This window comes from Solenopsis invicta, chromosome 4 (genome assembly GCF_016802725.1).
Source record: "Solenopsis invicta isolate M01_SB chromosome 4, UNIL_Sinv_3.0, whole genome shotgun sequence".
Lineage (NCBI taxonomy): Eukaryota > Metazoa > Arthropoda > Insecta > Hymenoptera > Formicidae > Solenopsis > Solenopsis invicta.
Window position 1 is genome coordinate 18,941,008 of NC_052667.1, and position 27,002 is coordinate 18,968,009.

The following is a 27,002-nucleotide window of genomic DNA, read 5'->3' on the forward strand; positions in this document are numbered from 1 at the left end:
AGGAAAGAACAGTTAGCATATGACAGGTCGGATACAAGTAGTAGACAGGGGCGGCGCGACTCATTGTTACAGGCGGGTGTTTCCGTGAGACGCCTGCTGCGCTCAAATAATTGACAACAGTACATGGACAGCACATTCCCATTTAAACTCTCTTTCTTTCTCTCTCTCTCTCTCTCTTCAAGTTTACGGTCACAGGTGCGACACATGGGCGCAACAGTACTATAATAAATGTACGTCCGCAAATAATAAAATTTAATGCAAATGGGATTATTTAAATATCATTTGCAAGTTAAAAGTACCACATTTAAAACGCACAAGGAAGGAAGAAGAGAGAGAGAAAAAAGGGAAGAAAGAGGCGTTCAAACAAGTTTAAGCACGTTTACTGCACCATTCAGTACGGCGATCAGCTTATTGTTTCCACGATGCAACAGTTCAGTTAAAATTTGTCCTCTATCCCTCAAAGTTATTTCACATTTCACCACATTTGCACTATTTACTCACTTGATCCATAAACGTAAAACGACGCGACAAACCAATCAATCAATTCTATTAATTACTATTAATTACTACTGATGACTAAAATCATTTGACGCGTTAAAATTACTCAAAGAAATACATGTTTATGTTACGATAGCAAGCAGTCGACTGGATCCTATTGGTTATGTTGTTATAACACTGCCAAATGATTGGTTAAAGCCGTAAGTCAAAATGCGGCAATTTAAAATAAAAATATTGATTAATATGATTACATCAACACAATTTATTAGAAAAATGTAGCAATTATAGAAGAAATTGATTTTGATAAAATCATTTTTTAAATATTTTGAATAAATAATAAATTATCTTAAAGTCTCTATTGAACCATACAATTTTTAACGAATACAAATGTGAACATGCATCATTTTCTTAATAAATTGTATTCATGTAAATCGTATCGTTGTCATTTGAGCGCAGCAAGCGTCTCACGGAAACACCTGCGTGTAACAATAAGTCGCGCCGCCCCTGTCTACCATTTGTACCCAACCCGTCATACGCTAACTATTCCCTTTTATAACTTAAAAACTAAGCCCCGGACAAATTTTTGCTAAAGAAAAAATGGTCTCAAAATTCGATTAGAAATATGCTAGTAATGGGACCAATATGTTATTCTGAATAACCCTGTATATACAGGGTGAGTCAGGTCTTTGAGAACACTCACATATGTGCCTGCCACTTCACAGCAACAAGTTTTATTTTTTTTTTAACTAAGCATTTTAGAAAAGTGTTTCAGATAGAGTTGTATGGTTAAAGATCTATTTACTGATTTTATCAATTTGACTTTAGATGGCGTCGCCAAGATCATATCAAAATCACATTAACTTTTTTAACCCTATTTTTGATTCCAGAATCTAAACAAAAAACTCAAAAAACTTTCCAAACCCCTACAAGAAAGTTTATTTTCGTTGAGTACTTTTTGAGTTGTGGGGCTTGAAAGCTACAGTGTACTGTAACTTTCAAGCGTCATAACTCAAAAAGTATTTAACAAAAATGAACTTATTTATAGTGTTTTGAAAAGTTTTCGAAATCGATTACAAAAATGCAATAAAAAATATAGAATGTTAGGATAGTACCGATACCCTTTAATTAGGAAACTACCAATTACGTTATATCTTTTATTGCATTTTCTTGTAGTCGATTTCGAGAACTTTTCAAAACACTTAAATAAATTTATATTCGTTAAATACTTTCCAAATTATAATGCTTGATAGTTACAGTACACTATAGCTTTCAAACCTCACAACTCGGAAAATATTCAACAAAAGTAAACTTTCTTGTAGAGTTTTGGAAAGCTCTTGACACCAGCTATTGAATTCTGGAATCAGAAATACGGTGTTCCATTTAAAAAAGTTAATGTGATTTTAATCTGACCTTGGCAACGTCTAAGGTCAAACTAATAAAATTAGTAAATAAATCTTTTAAAACCGTACAACTTTTATCTGAAACACTTTTTTCTAAAATGCTTAGTTTCCAAAATAATCAAAAGGACCAATACTTTTCGATGATCCTGTGTGTGTGTATATATATATATATATATACATATATATATATATATATATATATATATATATATATATATATACACACATATATACATATACACAGGGTGATTTAGAATAACCTTATATCTTTGAAGAGACATATTCCTGAGGTTATTCTAAAACAACTTTTCCTTTGGTAAAAACTTGTCCAAAGCGTAGTTTTTAAATAATAAAAGGAAATAGTTATCCAATAACCGGGCGCGTATAGCAGTGAGGCAGGGCCGGCGCAATTTACGGTTCCATATGGGCGATTACGTGAGGCAATCGCAGTGATAAGCTGACAGTTAGAACACTGCTTTCCCTCCCTTCCCCCTCTCTCTCACTCTCTCTCCCGCTCTTTCAAAGTCTCTATCCCATTCTCATTCTCATTTTTTTCTTATTCATTTATCAATTCATACACTAACACTGAAATAATGCTAGAATTAAAAACGATATTTATTTATTTAACGTCTTGCTTTAAATAATTCTCTACGTGAAAAAATATTTCTTTTAGTCAAAAATACCATATTTAAAATGCGTGATTGAAAAATAAAAATGCAGAGTGAGAGAGAAAGAGACAAGGCTGATCAAATTTGAACGTGATGACTCATTATCCTGCACAGCAATCAGCATTATCTTCACGAAGACAAAATATCCATATTAAACTCAAGATTTTTCTCTTTTCTTCTTAAATCACATCATTTGTCACATACACTGCAATCATTCTCTTGATTGAAAAATACTAACGCATCACTTTATACAAATCACTATCGTCAATTACTATTAGTCACTACTAATCGCGCGTGAGAATTACTCAAAAAATGAAATACGTGCATGTGACCGTGATCTCTAAGATTTCAAGGTCATTCCGGTTTTTGATAGCCAAAAGACTGAGTTTGATATGAGACAAGAGACAGTCACTCGAGAAACGTAAGCCGTAAACGCGCTGCGAGTGCAACGTTTGGGGGCTCGTCTAGGATAACCGTAAAATCTTCGAGTTCATGGTCACAGGCGCAACAGTATTTATAATTTTTAATTATCGCGTTCTGACTTTTAGAACGTTGATTACGCAGTGATACCGCAAATAAAACTAGTCGACTGCTCGCTCGTAAAGCAAAGAAGATATAACCTAACTTCTTTGTTGTAAACACGTGTCGTGTGTTCGTCGTGTAAACACGTGTTTCTTTTTTTTGAATAATTTTCACGCATGATTAGTAGTGACTAATAGTAATTGACGATAGTAATTTAATAAAGTGATACGTTAGTAATTTTTGATCAAGGGAATGATTGCAGTGAATGTGACAAGTGATGTGATCTAAGAAGAAAAGAGAAAAATCTTTAGTTTATGGATATTCTGTCTTTGTGAAGATAAAGCTGATTGCTATACAGGATGATGAAGTGAGTATAAACGTTCAAAGTTCATCGAACGTCTCTCGTCTCTCTCTTTCTCTTTCACTCTGCATTTTTATTTTTCAATCACGCATTTTAAATACGCTATTTTTGACTTAAAAAGAATATTTTTTTACTCATACAAAATTATTAAAAGGACGTCAAATAATTAAATATCGTTTTTAATTCTAGCATTATTTTAGTGTCAGTGCATGAATTGTTAAATAAATAAGAAAAAAATAAGAATAAGAATGGGATAGAGGTTTTGAGAGAGCGGGAGAGAGAGGGGGGTGAATGGAAAGCAGTGTTCGAGCTGTCAGCTGATCATTGCGATCGCCTCACGTAATCGCCTATATCAAACGGTGAATTGTACCGGCCCTGTCTCACCGCTATACGCGCCCGGTTATTGAATAACTATTTTTTTTTATAATTTAAAAACTAAGCTTCGGACAAATTTTTGCCTAAGAAAAAGTTGTTTCAGAATAACCTCAAGAATATGTCTCTTCAAGGACATAACGTTATTCTGAATCACCCTGTATATGTATAAATAGTAAAAAATTATGTTCTTAAAATTACACATAATGGTAGGATTTAAATAGTATTAGTTAGACCTGTTGTTTAAAGGGATAATATTTACTGTGTTATTGTACTTTAGAGAAAGAGGTGTAATGTTACATTTGCAAAGTTACATTATTTAACTTTTCATTTTTTGCTATAAAAAATGCTATAAATTTACAAAAAATAAAATACTTAATAATTGTGATCACGAGTGTATAGCGTTGACGCAAATCTCGTCGCAGTGCGGGGGCATAAGGGAGCGATGCGGATTAAGCTATTCTTTCCCTCGCCTCGCGTCATTTACTGTCGCCTACAGTCGGGCCGCGGTGGGAGGTCCTATGGCTCAGGCGAGCAACCGCTTGTCTCTCCGCGCGCTCTTATTCGGCTGACTTCAATATTTTATTACTCGAAAATTATTGCAAATATCGCAAAATGGTATTAGACTTTTTGGTTTGTCTCAATTCATTCTACCTCATGTGACAAGTTTCATAGACCAGTCTGGGACACCCAGTGTCTGCGCGCGCGCGCGCGCGCGTGTGTGTGTGTAGAGTATTTCTTAAATTTAATAAAAACTAAGTTCTCAAGATAATTCTAGTTCTAGTCATGTGTCAGTGTTCTAATACGGAATTATAGTCACTAATAAACCGTGAAAGATTGTAGAAGAATGAATTTATTATTAAAATATTATTTATATTCCTTATAAAAAATAAAAAATCAATCTTATATTGAAATAATAAAGAACAAAAAATAATTTTCAAAAATCTTTAGCTATAAGTGGTACGGCAATCTCAAACATAAATTTTGGTTTTATTTAAAAAAACGTAGTATTTTGTAATGTTTATCAAATTATATATATTTTTTAAACAAATTGTTAGAAAAAGCTACAATATAACGGTGATGTTTTAAGATAGAAGTAAATACTTATTTCAATTGGAAAATAAATTACCGACAAGCTTCCAAAAGAACAATTTTTACAAAACAAACTTTTAGATTTTTAATCATCAAAAAAAATAAAATATTCTAAAATGCAAACATTTACACATAATCTTTCTGTCGATACTATTAACCTATAGTACGTATCACATGAATTATAAGTTAGCAGGGCTGCATATAGAAACTTGGGTGCACTCAGATAAACCCAAGTGTATTTTATTTTTGTTTTGGTAAACAGCAAAAATAAAATATAGAGTATATTCCGAACGGTGTTGGCTTATTCATTTTTCTAAAAGTTGGCAGCCATGTAACTAAACGGAGAAGTATTCCGCACCCATCGTTTAACCTGCAAACATCGTAATAAATCGTAGACGCTGTATTAAACCAGAAAAAAATATCAAAAATGTATTCTTTAGCAATAAAAAATTATAACTTACAATTTTTTGGTGCCAAAAGATATTAACGATTTAGCTCATAATGGTAAATATTGTAATAAATTAACAAAAACAAAATTTTTCTCATAATTTTTAACATTTTAGATCCATAATACGCAGAACATTTTTTAATTATGCAAAAACAAAAATACCTCGAGTTATTTAATAAAAGTAAATCTACAAAAACTGAACATATGATAAAAATGTATTAAAATTATTACAAAATTCCAATACTATACAATTTTATGTATCAAATGATATTTATGATAATTCATAAATATCATTTGATACATAACAATACATAATAAATAATTTTAACAAAGATAAATCTTTGTTAAGAAAAATTTCTATATTTTCATCACTCTCATTTAAACTAGAACTTATAAAAGCCATATCAAGTATCATAACTTCATTTGAATTTATATTTACATATTTTATTAGAAAAGAAGAAAATATAAATATTCGTTCTTGAGAGGTGTTGATTTTTATAGGTTAAATCCATTAAATGATGAGTGCGGAACATTTTTTTATTTAGTTATATGACTCCCAACTTTTAGAAAAAAGAATAAACCAAACCAACACCGTTCGAAATATACTCAATATCTTAACTATTTTTAAATGCAGCCCCTCCTAGAGTATCAATAATCGATTTATCATACAAATATTTCAAAAAATCTACAGTAATAGTAACAAAAATCTCAATGATAGCTATATTACAAGCATGCTTAGATCATATTAATAAAATGTTATTGAATAATTTTGTATAACTCGAAATGCCAAATATGGCCGAATAAAAACAATATTTTAGATAAATCAATAACAAATACTCCCTCCGTCCAAAAATATGGTACACATTTGGATTTTTTACCTGTACAAAAATATGATATGCATTTACAAATTTAATGATTTTATTTATAAAATAATTATAAATTGTCTAATAATATTGTATAAAATTATACAAAAAATAATAACATAAAAAATATTTTAGTTTAACAATAATGTGGTTGACTCAACAGCTACTATGGAACATAATAATGTTCATGGTATTCGTTCCTCGCCTTCCTTATACTGTAACAATTTTTGCATGATACCATTACGTTGGTTAAGTGTTAATTACTTTAATTTCAAACTTCTTTCACGCACGTGATCACAATTTTGATCAAAATTTGCCTTTTTGTAACCACAGCGGGTGTCATTTAGATTTGTCTAAAATACGCGGTTGTTTATCTATCAATTACTTTTGACTGTCAATTACGTTTGTCAACTATTGCAGCGCTATTTATTTGTATCCTAACTATCACTTATTTACATATAAAAAGAAAAAGATTTAAATATTAATTATTTTTATTAATCTCACGTTTTTTAAGAAATGTATACCATATTTTCGGACAGGGGGAGTATAAAAAAGGATATTGTATTAAATATGTTAGATTAATAATAGTTTATTTAAAACCATTGTAAATTAAAATGTTTAATTTAACTTACAAGGAAACACAGGGAAGTATTCGCCTCAGATTAAAACAAGCTTTTAATATGTTGTAGTACAGATAAAAATAAGAAACACGTATTTTTTTATGCGTGCCCTATCTCAATTTTAGGGGATAAACACCCCTTTGCAGAAAATCTCTCTCCCCCCCCTTTTTTTAAGCGTATATCGTCAAAACTATAAGAGATAAAGAAAAATGTTCTAAATGAAAGTTGAATGACTCAAAGAGTACTTTATAACAGCAAAAAAAATTTTTTTTTAATTTTTTTACACTTTTCCCAATACTTACCTATTTTTTTTAATTTTTATTTTTTTTATAAGCAAAATAAAACTTATTTTATTACAAATTCAACGGTATATGATAAAGTTACGATGTGACATTCCCATTTTCCAAAAATAATTAAAAACCTCTATACGCAGTACGTGCACCTGTCCGCGCGTTCGTGCGCTACGGAAGTGACTCCCTACGATTTCGACGTGCCTTTAATATGTTGTGCAGATAAAAATAAAAGACACGTATTTTTTTATACGTCTCCTAATGCTCTTTTAAGGGTAAAACACCCCTTTGAAGAAAATCGGTTTTTTTCTTTCAAAGCGTGTATCGTTGAAATTATAAGAGATAGAGAAAAATGTTTTAATTGAAAGTTAAATAACTCGAAGAGTACTTTATAACAGTAATAAATTTCTTTTTAATTTTTTTGTATACTTTTTTTCACCACTTAACAGTTTTTTTTAATTTTTTTTCTCCTTATAAGCAAAATAAAACTTATTTTATTACAAATTCAATGGTATATGACAAAGTTATGTTGCAACATTTACATAACACTTAAATGTATAAATATTGAAGTCAATACTGCCGAGACGTAATAAATATTTTCAAGATATAAATGATCCAAAGTGCACGCGCCCTGTGACGTGGTTATGCATATTTCTACACTAATCAAATTTAATAAAAACATTAATTAAATTGTATAAATGCAGCATAAAAGTTAAAAATTCTAACTAATTTTTAAATTAGTTTTATATTAGATCTCTTGTTGTTAGTTGATAAGCTGGGAATAGATAATAAAGGTATGGAATGTGTAAGTAATAATTTTTTGTAAACCAAATCTTATCTGTAAAATGCTAAAAAAAATATTGTAATCAAATCATGTAAACTAATAAATAAATGTTTAACTTATATTAATTACATATTATTTGGTACAGAAAAAATTAATGTCTTACAATACCGTGTTGTTATTCTCCAGTATGGTGTCATTTTATTTTGAAGTAACCAAGAAAAATATTTGCAATAAAAAACAAATTATGAATAAATAATAATTTCTTTATTCATAATTCGTTTTCCGTACATACTGTGACATATTATCAAACAAATTTAACTAATTTTAACAGTTTAAAAAAAGTCACTATTATTTTATTATTATTATTATTAATATTATACAACACTTATTTCAACATTTATTGTATTGTATTGATTTGTCTTCAATGCTTTTTTATGTAGTCAACGCCATGTAAGAAATCCATTTTATTGAGAAGTAATATCGAATGCATGAATAGGTAGGCGTACCATGCGTTATGGAATGGTTTTTAAATTAATTTATTTTTGAGAAATGGAAAGATCGCATCATAACTTTGTCATATACCATTAAATTCGTAATAAAATAAACTTCATTTTGCTTATAAAAAAATAACAATTTTGAAAAAAATTGGTAGGTAGTGGGAAAAAGTATTTAAAAAATTTTTTTTTAATTTTTTATTACTATTATAAAGTACTCTGCAGTCATTCAACTTTTATTCTAAACATTTTTCTCTATCTTTTATAGTTTCGACGATACACGCTAAAAAAAAAACCAACAACGATTTTCTTCAAATAAGTGTTTCACCCTTAAAAGTGCATTAGGGCACGTATAAAAAAAATACAGGTCCCTTATTTTTATCTGTACAGCATATTAAAGGCACATCGAAATCGGAGAGAGTCATTTCCGTAGCGCACAAACGCGCGTACCATGCTTATAAAGAGGTTTTTAATTATTTTTGGAAAATGAGAATGTCGCATCGTAACTTTATCATATACCGTTGAATTTGTAATAAAAAAAGCTTTATTTTGCTTATAAAGAGATATAAAAATTTTGAAAAAAAATAGATAAGTGATGAGGGAAAGTGTAAAAAAAATTTGAAAAAAAATTTTTTGTTGTTATAAAGTACTCTTTAAGCCATTCAACTTTCATTTAAAACATCTTTCTGTATCTCTTATAGTTTCGATGATATACGTTTCAAAAGAAAAAAACCGATTTTCTACAAAGGAGTGTTCAACCCCTAAAATTGAGATTGGGCACGTATAAAAAAATACGTGTCCCTTATTTTTATCTGTACTACAATATATTAAGAGCTCGTTTAAATCTAAGGCAAACACTTTCCCGTGTTTCCTTGTTAGTTCTCCTCAGCCAATTCTACTAATATCGAAATTTATTTATACATAATTCATAAGAAAAAATAAAATGAGAATTAACTAATCGTATAAGAGCGAAAACAAAAACAGTGTCATATGTGGTTACCAAAAACATATTTAATCTTTATCATTAGATAACAAATAAATATAGAAATAAAAAACAAAAATAAAAATAAAAAGTAGCAACCATATCAAAAATTACACGTTATTAACATCATATGATATACTACAAATAAAAACTAAAACCGTAATAAATATAAAGTATATTACAAACAAAAAAAAATTTTGAAAAATTGATGTTCATGTCAAATAAAAAATTAAATGACAAAAAACCACATGTGCACACACATTCGAAGCATGTGATAATATGCTTAAGCGTGTAATAATACGATCAAGTTTAAAAACAATAAAATATGTGTAATTAAATATTAAAATGTTGAAAAAATTTTGAAAATGTTTAAATAAATCCTGGAAATGTTTCTACTCAAAAGTAAAAATACTTTATAACAATTGTCAGCTATCATGCATTGGCATATTAGCGCTACTATATAGCGGTAGGTTACTAAACAAATGATTCCATAAGTACTAGCAATTTATTACCTAATGTTGGAGATAATACGACTGGTCATAAATAACTACATTGCCCATAATACCTCCTTCTCCTCTATACTTTTTATATATTATAAATATAAAAAACTAAACATTACAAATTACAAATAATGTATTAAAAGTGCTTAATGTAACTTACGTTTAATACTCTGTCTCCTACGGCAAGGTTTCCATCCTTAGCAGCTAGGCTACCGGGTGATATTTTTGAGATGTAAATTCCAAGTTCTAGAGTAATACCATGAGGCACCGTGCCAACCGACAGCTGTGTAGTTCGCAATGATCGTCTGGTTATTCGACGCCGCTTTACGATCAGTGTCGCAGGATTCACGGTGGATGAGCGCAAGGTCTCGAGGATCACGCGGGTCGATACAGATGTGCAATCGACGTTGTTCACACGCACAATACAATCGTTGACCCGTAACTTGCCATCAAGGGCGCTACCTTGCGTTACTTGTGCGACGTAAACACCGGTGTCATTCGGATAATACGGACTGTCACGACCACCAACAAGAATCAATCCCAGGTCGCCGCGATCCGAATCCAGACAGATTCTGCCGGACTCAACGTGAATTGGGATCATCTCCCAGTCATTGCTATCGTCGATCTGCGCCAGTTGGCTACTGCGCAGCGCATGGTCGCCGAACTCAATTTTCTCCTTCAGATCCTTCAGCTCCTTCGACGCCTCATTTCGCTGCTTCTTGATGTCATCAGAGTCGCGCAAGGCGCCGGCCAGTTCGGAGACTGCGCGATCACGTTCCTTCCGCAATCTGTCACACAGAGTTCTTATGCTCTCCCGCTCCAGCACTATCTTGTCGCGCTCGCTGAAGGCCCAGTCTCTTCTCCTTTTTGACACCTCGGCCTCTTGAATGGCCTCCTCAAGCTCTGCTTGAAGCGTATCCACGGATTTCCTAAGTTTATCTAATTCCAAATTAGCCTGCTCTAAATTATCCATACGTTGCTTGTCTCGCGTAGCGTAGTCTCGCGTGTTGGTCTCCTTCTCGGCCTCTTTGTTGACACTGTCGCGTTCGTGACTGAGCGAATTCAATTCCAAGCGATGTTTATAGTCTCTGCTGGCACCTTCGGAGTAATCGCCAAATTTCTGCCGTAATTCGTTACACATCTTCAGGGCCTCATCTCTGTCTTGCAAGGCGGAAGAAATTTCTCTTTTCAGTGTCTCAATTTGATAAGACAATGTTTTCTTCTGCAAATAAATAGCATTAATGTAACAAATATCAGTATCATAACTCGTATTATTTATTTTGACAAAATTATACAAATAACGGCACACAAGAATAGATTTGTTAGCTTTAAAAATTAAACACGTGTAGAAAACACACAACAGTTATAATTGTTCTTTTTAATCTTAACACTTTCCTTTTAGTATTAAGCGCAGCTTTATATAGGTATCGACAGACTTGACTGACAACAAAAGCGTTCTGATAATCGCAAACTGACAGGCGCAAACTGAAAGTTTCCAACTTGTACAATAATTTGTTTCAGATTCTCGTTTACAACCGTCGTGACACAACATCGATATTACCGCATCAACATCGGAAGAATGCGTCGTTACCATTGAAATGTCATGGTATGAATTTCATTATCATGATCAAAAGCAAGATCGGAATAACAAGCAATAATCTAGGGCTCAAAGTAAAGATTTGAACATATTGTGTTCAAATAATTTAAAATAAAAAAGAAACCATTCACTTCGAATATTTCAGACAATCGGTCTATATTAAAGGTAGCCTTACCAATTTCAATGATCTTAACGTACACTGTCAAAATCACTATCTAAAGCAACAATCAAAAGATTTTAGTCATCACTCGTTACTTATTTAGAAGTTATCAACAATTAATGTCATTTAACAATGTAAAAAAAATTAATGTTAATCCACATTTTCCCTGCTTAGGAGCAAAATAAGGTTTATGATTTTAGTGTTCTACGTAGATTTGCGACTTTCCATGCAAAGTTCAGCCTATACGTCCCTCTGCTTAGAGGGCGAAATGAGGTCTATAATTGTGGAAAATCTGTGTAGAATAATATAATTGTAGATCTCGTTTCGTCCCTAAGTAGGAGAAAAGGGATGGCCCTCGCTGCGCATGGAGTCATGTTTATAAAACAGAAATCTTAATAGCCTGGCTCTTCTTTTCTCTTTTTCATTTATTTGTTCTTTAAATTACTCATTTTTTATTTTTTAAAGTTTTATTTGTTTAATTTTTGAACTAATTAATCTTTTAATTTTTTACTTTTATTGGTGGACCTTTATTCTGATTGATTGCATGCCACTTGATTTTTTTTTTTTTGTTATTGTTTGACTGCTATTCGTACAATTACCCGTCATTTTTATCGTAGTTCATACAGAGTCGCACTAATTCTTACGAAAAAACATTCTTAACTTATTTGGGGAATCTCGAGAGAAAATATGAACCTCAAGAGACACTAACTTTCTACGATTGCGTTCTAAGATAACCACTAATAAACTGAAGATGACTTCATAAGTCGAAACATTTACGGTCATTATTTTATGTAATTGTCAAGAATAAATTGCGATTAAGTTTATGTATAATAATTATAATTGATAAATTCGCACTTACATCCAGTGCTTGCATTATATTTTTCGCTCTAATTTATTAACTGTTTTGATTTTAAATAAAAAAAATTTGGATAAAACAAAATAATGAGAGCGCATTAAAACACTTGTAAAAATGCAACAAAGATATCCTTTTCCCCCTAATAGTTAGTAATAAATAGTAAAAAGCACGTGAAGTTAAGCCTATTCAGGCAGAAAAACACATGAACAATTGTATTTTGTTGAAAAGAGTGAAAAATATGCTTTTACGTATAAGATTCAAAAATAACATTAAGGCTCCTGAGTACTCGTCGTGGCTATATTGAAATCGTGACGTCAAAAGCGAGAAATTGCGTGAAATAACACGTAATTTTGTCCGATGTTCTATATGTAAATAAAGCCAATTTGGATAAAAAAGACTAATCAGATGGCTTTAAAACACTTCTAAATATCGGTCACAACTATCCTATTCCGCCTAACAGTCAGTAAATAGTCGTAAAAAGCATGTAAAGTGAAGCTATTAAAACAGGAGAACACACGGTTATGCTAAAGTTTCCAACATGCCATTTGTAAATAAAGGATAAATCCAATTTCGATAAAACAGACTATATCAGATGGCTTTAAAACACTTCTAAATATTGGTCAAGATTATCCTTTTTTTACCTAGTAGTCAGCAAATAGTCGTAAAAACCACGTAAACTGATGCCTATTCAGACAGGAAAACACGCTATTGAAGAAAGTGAAAAATGTGCTTTTATGTATAAAATTCAAAAAAAATTTACTCGCGATTCATTTTTACGAATTTGATAAATACGAGACAAGTCATATTTTCATAATAAAACACATATAAATAACAAATGACATGCACGACAACATCTTATCGTCAATCTGTCACGTTTCACGTCTATTAGTTTTAATTTTGTCCGCGACGAAATGTCGTTACCGTCAACGCGGAGTTCTCGGCTGAAGAGTCAGAAGCCTTAATTGCAGCATATTTTTATGACTTTTGTAAGTAATTTTACAATGAGATAAGTCACATGCGTAGAATACATCTCCAAACTTTTTCTTGTGCACTTAGCAACAATGACCGTTGGGCGGTCGGATCTTTCCGCGCACCTACATTTGGCAGTAGGCCGGACAAATTCAGCTACTTTTATAAATTAATAACTTGTTGATTATTGCAAAAATCGCAAAATGGTACATGGTTCTTTGACTCAATTAAGTTTATCCTACCTCTATATGAGAGTTTAATCATTCCCAGTAAACATAACGTTATAGTTATACAAATGTTAGTTGTAATTTCCCATATAACTGTACAATAAATTGTTAATAAATTAACAAGTGTATTATATAACAGTTACATTGTTGAATAAAAAATTACTATTAATGTTTATATTACTGCAACACACACACACATTGCTGGGTTATAATCATCAAACACCCTGTATAATCTACAATTTTTGTACACTCCTCCCTTCTAATAGATTGATAAAAAAAGGTTATTATTTGAAATGCTTTCGCCCAATTCTTTTTTTAAGTTGGTGCTTTTGAGTACAACAAAATTTTATGAATACGTTATTTTTTGTACTTATTAATTTTAATTCTTATCACGATACTACGTTGTCACCGTAAAGTTCTTGACTAATCAGGCTGACTAAGGAGCCTTAAAGATACTTTATTATTTGATGCTTGACACTAGCGTTTCGAGTGACCACGTGATCACATGGGACTCTAGCAATCAAAAAATCTAAATTTTCCCATTTTAAATGTCAAAGCTTGGTACCTATTAGATAGGATAATTGAATAATCTTATATAATTAAAAAATGGAATCTGAAAATAAATTGACAATTTCTGTTTTGAATTATCTGAAAAGATTTAAAAATTTTTGTTCTACCAAATTTGGGATCAGTTTGTATAGAAATTCATGCTAAGGGGTCTATAATAGGCGGAGTAAACTTGGCGTAAGAAGTAAAAGATGTAAAGATATGTATTCCCGATGTAAGGAGCTGAAGTAAGGACATCCACGAATAAATTGGTTTTACTTCTTACTCCAGCTTTTAGTTTACTTCATATATTGTAAACGGCCGTTAATGATTGAAGGGTTTATTTCAGAGAGTACTTTGCTTTTTCAAGCATGGATCTAGTATTGATCTAGTAAAAGATATTGGATGACGCGATCATGAAAATGGAGAACAAAAAACTTCAATACGGAATATTATACTTTTTGTATTCAAAAAGGAAATACTGCGATGGAGACTACCCGTGAAATTTGCATTTGTTTACGGGAAGGATGTTGTGTCAAATTAAATTATCCGATGTCATAATGATGATTTCGAACTTGAAGATGTCCCATGGACACCTTCCAAACCACTCAACAATTGATCGTCTGAAGCAAACAATTGATGAAAACTTTCGCAAAAGTGTGCTAAAATTTTTACAGGAACTTAACGTTTCCAAGAGAACGCTTCATGATTTGAAACTATGGGTTATGTGAATGTTGCCTTGATGTCTGGATTCCTCACACATTAACTCAGCACAAGCTTTTCGCACGTGTTAATGTATGCATTCTTAAGAAAAATTCCAAACATCCTTTTTTTAAAGAAATGATCACTGCCAATAAAAAATAAGTACTTTACTATAATAAAAAAATTATGGGAAAAGTCGATCAAACCTCTAGAAACAACTTCAAAGAGAGGACTGTATCCAAAGTAAGTCATGCTTTGCATTTGGTTGCAAGGTTATTGTCCACATTCAGCTTCTCTCAGAGAACCACAAGATTAATTCTAAGAAATACGTCCAACTAAATTTGAAAAAAAACCCTTGTTTTGAATTATCCAAAACTAGTAACTAAAAAAGGCATAGTCTTTCTGCATGATAATGCGAGGCCAACTGTTTTATTAAATTACAAATATGTTTTTGGACCGATAGTGTAACAACACAATAATAGTAAGAAAGCCTTCTTTGGTCGCAGCTAGATCTTAATGCCTATATTTATTTGTGTGATTTTATATACTTCTTCGAATTCAACCAGAATGTGCGCCAAATTTTTTCCGGTCATAACACAGCATGTACGAATAAGAATTAGTAATATCACTATTTTTATTAAATTAATTAATTTAATATAATAATTCTGGTTGAATTCAAAGAAGTATATAAAATCACACAAATAAATATAGGCACTAAGATCTAGCTGCAACCAAAGAAGGCTTTCTTACTATCATTGTATTGTTTTATTAAAGTTTGACATTCTTCTAGAGGACTCATTGAGAACATCTTGTTCTACTTTTCATATACACCAGACATTGCCTCTTCTATCTTCTTGTTTCGGGTTTTACATCATTTTTTAAGAGATAAAATGTTTAATTCGTTAAACAAAATCAACAACAACCTGACTACATTCTTCGAGAAAAATGGAAAGGAATGACTTAAGTCATTCTATAAACGCGGTAATTTCTCTTTGTCTAAGAAATGACAAAAAATAATAGATCAAAATGAACAACACATCTTAGATTAATTGTTAGTAGAACAGTGTGAATAATTTTCGTTTTAGTGTCTCAAAAGTTCTCAGAACTTTTCGGATGACTCAATAAGTCAATCACAAGTTAACAATAATACATTTTAACAATAATGCATTATATTAGACTGATGAAATTAAAACGCGAAAATAGAAGGCTTATGTCAGTCATAGCAGTTCTTGGTGCCGATTAGTAATTTGTAATGTTTACAATTTCCAACTCAAACTGCGCGCCGCATTTTGTCGGACTTGAAATACAGTCATAAAGCCGAAATAATAATATTAATGCTTTTAAGAAGTATATATAACACCCCTCCTACCCAGAAAAATTGTATTAATTATAGAACAGTAATGCATTTTCTTAATAGATGATGTTACTGATTTATTAGAAAAAACTCAATCTAGATGGTTTAAATAGAGCAGGCTAATGGTAGCTAACATTGCTAAGCGTCACTTAGTGTGCGGAGAAATCGTATGTAGAAGCGTTTGTATTTAAGATTAAAAAAAAATTGAGCCAAACAAATTATATTATCGCTATTTAATATTGTTTTATTTCCTTAAGGAGAAAAACACGACGCAAATAAAAAACAAAATGCTATGTATGGAAACAATGCAATAACTGAACATATGTGCCAGAGATAGTTGTGAAGATTCGTGGCACTGATACAACACTCGAAGATGAGGGAAACTCGGAATGCACTTGATCAATCAGTCGCTAATGATAATGAAATCAAAACTTTAATTCATAGTACATAATCGAGAGCTTGCAGAGATATTCTATTTGACACATACGGTTGTCACTGAGCATTTGCTTAAGCTGGGATACGTGAATCGTCTTAATAATTAATTGCCGCATGATTTGTTTAAAAAAAATTTTATGGAATGTATTTCCATTTATGATTCATTACTTAACCGCAACAAAAAAATTCATTTTTAAAACAAATCATAATAAACAATAAAAAATAGGTTATCTACACAACACTGTCTTGGGAAAACGGTCTTGGGAACATTGTTTAGAAAAGTCAACCACTCCAAAGTCTGGGTTTCATCTGAAAATCATGCTTTGTATTTAAGGATACTGAAAGGTATTGCGCATTATAAGCCCTTTTCAAAGAACGTACGACTCAATTCAACCAAGTATTGTGTCCAATTAGACAAACTGAAGAAAATCAATGCAGAAAAACACTCAGAACTGGTGAATAAAAAGGATGATTCATTCTATCACATGACAAAGCCAGATTTCATGTTTCTTTAAGCAACCGGAAAAAAATATTGCAACTTGGCTGTAATATTCTATTGCACGCAGCATTTTTACTAGATATTGCTTCTTCAGATCATTACTTGTTCCGATCCTTGCAAAACTTCTTTAATAGTAAGGCGTTCACTTTTTTGGAGGACTGCAAAAATCACTTTCAACAGTTTTTCACTGAGAAAAAACGCCCAAATTCTACACGCGACAAATTATGCAGCTGTTCGAAAGATGGCAAGAGGTTATAAAAAACATCGGTTATAGAAAATCATTACATTACCAACTAAAGTCGTTTTTAAATATAAATAAATTTACTCCAATTTTAACCTAAAAATACATTACTTTCCTCTTAATATTTCTTATAGTCAATTACTTGTCTTATTACCTCGTCGACGAGCTGCTTGTTCTGCGTTTCCAGATGCGTAACTTTCGAGTACGCTTGCGAGAGATCGTCGCCCAATTTCTCGATCTCCTTATGCACCGTATCCCGTTCTCCCATGATCAGGCTATATTCTTGCAGGGCGGCGTTTCGCTCCTCCGTGAGACGTTTCATATCTTTGCTAGCCTTCATACGTAGCATCATCGCTTGATTGATCTCCTTAACTGCCTCCTCGTGTTGCTGTTGCACCTTGGAAAGCGCTTCGCGATACTCGTTTCTCTCCCTTAACGCGATATCCCACTGTCGAATTGCGGCGGTGCACTGCTGCTTCAGACCGTTGCGCTCGCGGAGCGCGCTGTTACGCTCCTCCAGAACGCTATCGTACTGCTTTTTCAGCCTCTTGGCCTCCTCTTGCGATAACTCTAGCTGTATCGATCACACAAGCAATTTTGCATAAACTTTTATTGCGCAGAAAAATATGCGCGACAACATCGCGTACAGGAATAAAACGGTTATCGACTACTTGCCTTATTGACAGCGGAGGAATGAGATGCTATCAGGTCGTCGTATCGCTTCCTAAGGGAATCGTATTCGTCCTTAACAGCTTCGTACTTTCGTAATGCGGAGAGATAGTGCTGATTCATAGCATCGTTGCCCGCGGCATCAGTGACGAGAACCTCCTGGTTCTGCATACGCTGCAATTCCGAGAGTTCCTTCTGCAATGACTGAACCTCCCGGTCCAATCGTTGCTTGTCATTCGCCAGATCGCCATATTTCGCTCGTAACGAGGAGCTCTCTTGCGATGTGGCTTCCAGTTGATTCATGACTGCTATGTGTTGACCCCGATAGTACTCCAATTCTTTCATAGTAATTTCGCACCTAAATTTTATACTTCTTTTTACTTTGGACCAAAAATATAATTAGCCTAAAACTGAAGTTTTCAGTATAAAAGAGATGTGTGAGATGTGTGAATGTGTACATACAATTAGAAACATGTGGAAAATGAAAAGGTAACGTGAGAAAGAAAAAGAAAAAAAGAATATAAGCCTATTTAGATGAACTTCTTGCATTTCTTTCAATCTCTTTCTCCTTTTTCTCTTTATATTAGAGAAAAAGGGAAAAGATAAACAGTGTAAAAAGTTCCTCTTTTCAGCCAAAAAAAACAAACTTATAGTACAAATAGCAAGACAGATACCAAATAAAACAAAATTAAAACAAACCGTCTTATGGTATCGGAGTGCTTATGTCTAAGCAGCTGAAGCTGATGCATCGCCTGATCACATTGAGCCTGCAAACCGTCATAGTCGCTACGACACTCGGGGCCACCAACTGGACTTCCAACACTGCCATAGCTCCCGCTATCTCCCTCTGGTTTTATGACCACAAGTGCCAATTCCAAACAGCAAACACATCAAAAAAATAATCGATGTAACGTAAAATAAAATGTAAAATGTACGTGCATAAAAATGAATAACGCGGTATTTTACGTAATTTGTGTGATAAATATGAACAAAAATACAGGAAATATCATATTGTGAAAAAATCTATGTTATGCATACTAAACTGGTGCACGTACAAACAATTTAATCATTCTCAAGCATTACCAATACAAATACTAATAATGCGACAAAAGATAATGCAACAATATCACATAAAGAATCTATTGAAAATGTGACGTAGATGAATCGAGTCTATACATATACGCACGTGTATTTTTGTAATACTTGTTTAAAAATATCTCTTACCCATGTTAAGTGCACCATCTGGAAAATTAATTATAAACACCTGTATTACTTCAAGATGTAAATTTTAATCACAAAAGAGAGAGAAACGCACGAATGAAAAAGAAGCACAAATAAAACAAGTAAAAGTTCGAATATCATCCAAGCAGCATAAAATTTCACAATAAAATTTAAAAGTCCAATACGCTTGTTACAGTAGAGGGAACAACATAATCAGAAGTCTCGCTAGCTTTCACCAGGAAAGAAACTCTAGGTCATGCATGTAAGCATAGCAATTCATTGTTTTCGTCGGCTAACCAAATCATCGACGATATTTTATTTATTATAAATATAACATGATATCTGATTTCTTTCAAATCCGTCTATGTAAGGTTTCATTTATCGAAAACAAACTCTGCTTTCCTCAATGCAAAATAAAACTTATAATTGCTTGCCAAAGAGTATTTGGTAAACTAAGCAAAAAAGTTGTTAACTTGACCAAAATCTTCAACTTGACTAACGCTTAACACATACCTTGAGATATTTGTGTTCCTCGCATTCATTTTTAATACCGTGTTAACTATAATTATTTATAACACTTACATAGAATTTATTCAAATCATACAAATACTTTCTAGAGATGTTAAAATATATAATATAATAGTTACTTAATAATTGTTATATAATTGTAAAAAAAATAAAAATTAATAATGGACACAAACAATTCAGTATATAACAAGGATTCAAAAAACAAAGTTATATAATAAGTGTTAAATTTCTTCAGTTCAAATATTTATACATTTAAGTTAAATACCTGAAGTTAAAGTATTTTTTTGATATTAAAGTTAGTCCTTTTGTGCTTGACTTTTTTCTAGGAATAATTAGCAAGTAATTTAAATTTTAAACGGTTTTAGAACGCTAAATCTGTAGTCAAAATTTCAAACATCAAAATGATCAAAAGGAATTTTATTCAAATTTTACTCCAAAATTAACATTTTAATTAATCAGTGAATACGCAATTTTTAACTTTTGAATTTTACTATTGATTTATTATCAGCAATCTCAAAAATCTATATGTACATATACACCAACTTATATGTAAACATCAAAATTTAGCACGTTATATTGAATCCGTCATTTTAAAAGTAAGTAGCGATTTCTTTTTATATGTCCTTATGTTGACAAAAACAAAACTTATCTTAATTTTTGTAAAAGATGTGTATTTATTACTTAAAGTCTATTTTACTAATATTTCACCAGGTATCCAGGTCAAAGAATAAAACTCAAGAATGTCAATGTTTTATGAAGAATCTTAGCTTTCATCTTTAAAATAAACTCAGAAAAAGATCGTAATCTTAAATTTGTTGTGGAAGATATGAATTCTTTCAAACGCTCGGAATGCATATAATCAAGCCCAAAAGAATTAATACTTTCATGCACAGAATAATGAAATAAATCAATTGATTAAAGAAAACACATAATGCTTCTAAAAAAAATAATGCATTTTATAATATGCAATTACATTTTTTGAAACAATTATGTTTTCTTTACATCAGTTGATTCATTTTATTGTTCTGTGCATAAAAGTAATAAAATAGAATAAAAACAGGCAGATAATATGAAATCTACCAATATGAAATAAGAGCTTATTTTTAAAAAAAAACATTGCATTCAGATAACAATCGCTAAAAGTTGTTGTAATTGTTGAAAAATATGCTATAATGAACAGCAAATCTTATGCGGCAACAACTTTCTTCGATGAGTATTATTTATTTTTATTACTCCTGAAAAAATTGCTCCGTTGTCTTAAACATGTTCCCATAAACTTCAAATAATTTTTTTAATGTTTACATATTGCTAATAACACAGGTCTGCGACTAAAAAGCTGTTAAATTATTTTCATCTAATTTCCATGTATTTTGGTGTGCTAAAAACAAAAAAAAATATTGAAAAAAATACTAGACGTCATGATTTGCCATAAAATGCAAAATTCTCTTTAAATTTAATAAATTGTTCTCAATTTTTGATATTTTTTTATCTTAGAGTTTTTAACCAAAAAAGTCAAAATTACTATTAATTAATTTACATCAGTGTATTCAAGATATACAATGCCAAAAAAATGTAACTTTCAAAGAAAAGAACTTTCAGAGTAAGCTAATGAAACCAGCATCAACATGTTGCAAATTGAACACGCGGGCTCTGACATGCCCGAACTCAATTCAACTTTTTTCTTGGTTCTCATTCCAGTTAAAAAAATGATTTTTATGAGAAAAATTTGTAATAAAAAAATTAATTTCATAAATCTATTTTTATTTATTTTGAGGTATTATCTTATTTAACACAGTACCTACATTGTCAGAAAACGTAATGTCCTATGACAAAACGGAGGTCATTTTCGGATTCAGCACACCCTAAAACATAAAGATTACGTGGAATAACCAACTCTTCAAAAAATTTTGTTTGCAGACCTGTGTAATGTTTATATGTTATTGTTTAATTGTAAATCTTTTTTTTTTTATTCACACAAGAAAATTTTGTTTGTTATATCAAGATGCACGAGTAATGTAAAATATTTCAGAAGTAGAGAATATAGAATGTATTTTATATATTACACTGCTTATTTTGCATGCAAGATAATTATATGTATCATAAATTTTCTATATTTAAAATATATTTCTGATGTGCAATGTAGTTTTTATTTTTATATAAACCGTTATATTATTTAAGAACAAAAATATAAACGTTTTTATTTTTGTTATATATAATATTTATTTTAGATGATGACATTTATTTTATATAATAATTTAATGATTTAAGATATAATTTTGTTTTTAATTACACTGTAGCATAAAAACATAACCTCAAATCCCAAAACAAAAACAGCTGTTTCCTATAGTTTTTTGGCTATTGAAGATAAATTCTCTATCTAAATTGTTCAATCACGTCACAATTTTGAAAAATTTGCAATTAAAGTTGCAAAAAAGGTTATTTTTACGTATTTTTACGTATAAGGCTATTTTGTCATATTATAACTACAAAATATAAAAGTTGACAAATTTAAAATAGCGGATTTAATATGATAAATGTCAAAACTGGAAAGTCTCCGGATTGCAAAAATTTATGTCTTTCGTGATATTGAATAAAAATCCGATGTCAAAATTGACAAATTCAAAATAAAAAATAAAAATTAAATTATATTGAAATAAATGTAACTGAAAGCTAATCGCTAATTGTCAATGATCGAATTCGCAGCTTTCCGCAATTTACCTCATATTTAACCATGAATATCTTATTAATCATAGCGACACCAAAAATTCCTTTTGAGGGTTGAAAACTCTACATATTTAATTTTAATTACAGTCAAACTTCTTCAGCACATTTCGTAGTTATAATATAATAAAATAAATAAAAATAGTCCCTTTTTGCAACTTTAATTGCAAATTTCTCAAAATTGTGCCGTAATGGAGTAATTTGGACAGCGGATTCGTATTCAGCAGCCAAAAAACTACAAAAAAGCGGCTGATTTCGTTTAGAAATTCTGTTTGTGCCACTGTGTTATTCATGTGTAATGTTATTTTATTTTTTATGTAGCATTATAAAGATATAAACTATGTTTAATTTTAATCAGTTTACATAGATAAATAAGTTTAACTTATTATTTATTATCATTCTTGAAATTTGATCAGTATTTCATGTTATATTACATTTATTTTTTTTTTAGATTTTTTTACTATCATTTTAACAATTTTTATGTTTTGTTAAAACTAAAGTTAGATTTAAATTTTAAAAACTTTTATTTATTGAATGTTATAGTTAACATGTTTCTTAAGAGTTTTGTTTAGGTTAAAAGTCTTAACATATATATTTATTGGAGTAATGTGTTAATTTCAAAACGTATTCCATTATCCATATTACGCGACTTTAATTTAGAGTTATAAAAAAATCAATAGTTCACAAAATATTTCGTATTTTATATCAAAACATGCCAAAACAAAATATGAAATATCTATAAACTATTAATTTTTCGATTCTATTTTAATTACTTTCTACTTTTTGGTAGACTAAAGAAATGTAATATTAAATGTTAAAAAATTCATGTAATTCCATAAAAAAATGGCGGTGACTTTAAACATTAATTTTATTCAAAAATTGATTTTATTTGTTCTCTTTCAAATCGTATCTTTTGTTTGAAAAATTTTTGAAAAAAATTAGTCCTCTTTAAAATGGGTGTATGAACGCACTCAAACATTCTGTATAAGTATTTGAATTAAAGAAATTTAATCAAGTTGAAAATATTAATCAAATCGACAACCTTGTTTTCATTGTACCAGATACTTACTCTAAAGCTTACATTTCAAAAGACCTACATTTTGTTCAGAACACGTATGGAATTTTATTTGGATCGGAATTTTATTCCGATCAAAATCATTCCGTTTTCCTTCAAAAACAATAAAAACTTAGGAATTAAATAATTTTGATCAGAATTCCAAACAGTTCCATAATACGTGCCTTGAAGAGATTTCTTTCTAGCGCTACCGAGTTTAATTCTTCGATAAAAATATTTCTGCGACGATGACAACCGTCGGTAGACGGCGACGCCGAGAACGACGACGTGTCGTCCTGACGTCGCAATTAAAAATACAATGACGCGCTGACGTTAGCCATACATAGCGGAGAGACATTATCATCGAGCGAGTACGAGCGAGCCGTAACCGTTCTCTCTGCACAAAAAGGAATTGAAAATAAAAACTGTCACTCACCGCTACTCCCAGCGCTATCCAAGGAGGATGCACCAGAAGCCATGCTACTCGGTGGTGGGTCTCAGGGCGCCGCAAAGAGAAAAGAGAGAGCGAGCGGGCGCGTGTGTACGTATCTCGCGCGCGCAATGCGCTCTACCAACACAGACATCCGACGTCCTCGCACGCCAACAGCCGAGTCCGAAGCGGCAGGTATCGCCTGGAAAAGCATGCCGTATACATCACCCGTACTTCACGGAAGAGCGAACCCTTTGTAAATTACTAAGAAGCAGCCTTCGGGATGACATTATGGCTACACGACGATCATGTGTGTTTATGTGTGTATCACGTCATCGTCACGCTGCAGCGGTGTATCGGGGCCGCGTATTATCGGGAAAAGATACTACCAGAGAAGATAGATATTGCACCTGACAATGTGCACGTGTGCATGCATATACGTACATGTTACTCCATCGCGAGATATGTGTGTGTACCGAGATACTATTGAAGACCATCAAATCTAGGTAAATTTTCAAAACAGGCCTCGATGGATGAAAAAGCTCTTTTCAAAGGCCCGGCAATAATTAAAGAGTATGACATTATCAAATATTAATATAAATGAGTGATTGTTAATATAAATATTTGAATAATACTATAGTTGTGCCGTACATCTTAACTCTCCGTGAACACCCTAGGTCTTTGAAGACCCCAGCAATTTTTCAATTTTGAATTATTCGTTACACGGTAAACAGAAGGAATCGAAGGATTCTCCATCCCCAAAAAATTGATAGTAAGAACATATCGACTAAGTAATGCCATATTTTGTCAGTCGTGTTTCATATTTATACAGGCACGTAAAAGTTAATCCGAGAACGCCAACGACTCCCTCCCCCTTCTTCCGACTCTGCAAAGTAGTATTTTTTGCAAATAAATGAATCATATTTTTTGCTATTTTCAGCTAATTTCGATATAAGTAAAAAATTATTTTATTTTATATAAAATAATGCATAATCTTAATAAATTGTATCCGTGCGTTCTGATAAATAAGTTCAAACATAAAATGATGTGCTTTGGCTTAAGAAATGTGATAAAACATAATAAAAATATTTTAAACCAATAATTTTATGAATAATAAAATACTATTCTTTTTTTACAAAAATGTAATGTTTTTGCTTTTATATTACCTTGTTTTCCATTTTCCATAAACCAAAATTACTGATTTTCAATTAAATTTTTATGAAATAAACAATTACATTACTTTTTCTTGTAAGCACTAACCTTCGACTATTTAAAGTTAAAAAGATTTTTTTGCACGTATAAAACAAGTTACAAATTTTTTTAGTTAACCCATAAACACACAAGTGGGTTCGACAGGCACCATATAGTTTTGACGCTTGTTGTGTAAAGACGGAATAAAATAGAAAGTTTGGATCAGAGAGTAAAAAAAGTTTGAAATCTCTTTCGATTAATATGATTAATCAACTTTTTTGGTTAACTAGAATTCGAATGGCACGGCAATAAAGTTTTATTGGAGTCTGTGGGACTAACAGTGTATATGAATAAAACCCTTTTGTAAATAATCTTATATTAAAAAAATCGGACAAAACACGTTCGAACAAATCCGTTCGCATATGTTACTCGCATATACTCTGTCTAAAGTTATAATACTATACATATAGTATTATGGAAAAGAGGGCTTCTGCGCAGAGTCCAAAATATATCATGAAACACATCAATTTTCAATTTTAGCCTTGAATTAATCAAAAATACATGATATTTGCCTTGTTAGAAGTATATTTTTTGAAAGCAATGATAACATAATTTTTATTAAAAGAATAACTCTTTAGCTTTAAAACGTCATATTGTAAAGTCCTTAGGAGTTTTATGTCGCAAAGATATGTTTAAAAAAAAAATTTTTAAACACCCAAAAACACCTTATATTTTTCTTGTAATTGTACATAATATACTTTTTAAAAAAAATGACAATGTCCATTTCTTTTTAAAAGTATGATTCTCTGGTTTTAAAACGTCGTATTTTAAAGTTCTTAAAAGTTTTTTCTTGCAAAGATACAATTTTTTAAAGAAAAAGTGGATTTTTGAACAATTTTTCATTTTTGCCTAATGGTTTTTCCTCTATACTTTAACCTCGCAATATATCATTTTTCAGCAATACCGTTTGTGTAGTCACATTTCTGAGATTCTGAACTTCCATGTGAGAAAAAAATTGTTGAAAAATGTTGATTGGAACTAAAATTAGATTCTCAAAGTTAAAAAAATCTCAGACCCAAAAATGTGTTTATGCATTTTACGGAATCGGTGTGTTTAAGGGTTAAATAATATATTTTGCCGATTCTTCCTCAAATTCAGTCTCGTACAAAAAAAGTGAAAAACATTTTGGGTCAAACAATTATGAAATCGTATTCTGGAATGTGGAAGAATATACCAAAATTTTTTCAGATATTTTAAAAACCAAAACTTCTTTCAAAAACACTTGAGAACGTCAACGATCGTCCATGTAAGTAGTGAAAAAAAACGGTGTTCACAGAAGATTAAGATAAAGTTTACATAGATTATTTATGTATTAACATTATGTTTTTACAAATCTTCATGTAGATTAAACAAGCAATGTAAATTTGTTACAGCAATATAAATTGAACAGTACAATATAGAAATAAAGAATTAAATTATAAAATTAATATATACGACTTTAGTATTAATAAAATTAAAATGTACAACATTAAAAATAAAAACCAGAAAATATAACCAGAAAACATTATTTCTAATGATCCATAGATTATTTACATAAATACATAATAGTAATAATAACAGAAGTGAAGGGGACTATATCAGTCCTTAGATGTCATCTAGAAGTAAAGAGTTCCTCTGTTACTCCTACTAAGTTGTCAATCCAAGCCCA

The 27,002-nt window shown here is 31.1% G+C and overlaps 1 protein-coding gene across 7 annotated transcripts in view; it reads right to left on the minus strand.

The window, feature by feature from the left end:
• The window catches only part of LOC105202541 (disks large homolog 5), a 62,981-nt gene that overhangs the window by 30,581 nt on the left and 5,398 nt on the right, over positions 1 to 27,002 (minus strand). For 6 of the 7 annotated variants that reach the window (XM_026139859.2, XM_026139858.2, XM_026139856.2 and 3 more), the window contains exons 2-7: positions 24,110 to 24,305; positions 19,374 to 19,391; positions 18,849 to 18,996; positions 18,156 to 18,507; positions 17,635 to 18,054; positions 10,055 to 11,116 (exon numbers count right to left, since the gene is read on the minus strand). In XM_026139859.2, the coding sequence (XP_025995644.1) occupies positions 10,055 to 11,116; positions 17,635 to 18,054; positions 18,156 to 18,507; positions 18,849 to 18,996; positions 19,374 to 19,391; positions 24,110 to 24,152 (2,043 nt within the window). In that variant the 5' untranslated portion in view covers positions 24,153 to 24,305. The remainder of the gene's footprint in view (positions 1 to 10,054; positions 11,117 to 17,634; positions 18,055 to 18,155; positions 18,508 to 18,848; positions 18,997 to 19,373; positions 19,392 to 24,109; positions 24,306 to 27,002) is intronic. The other variant, XM_026139860.2, reaches the window with a different exon arrangement.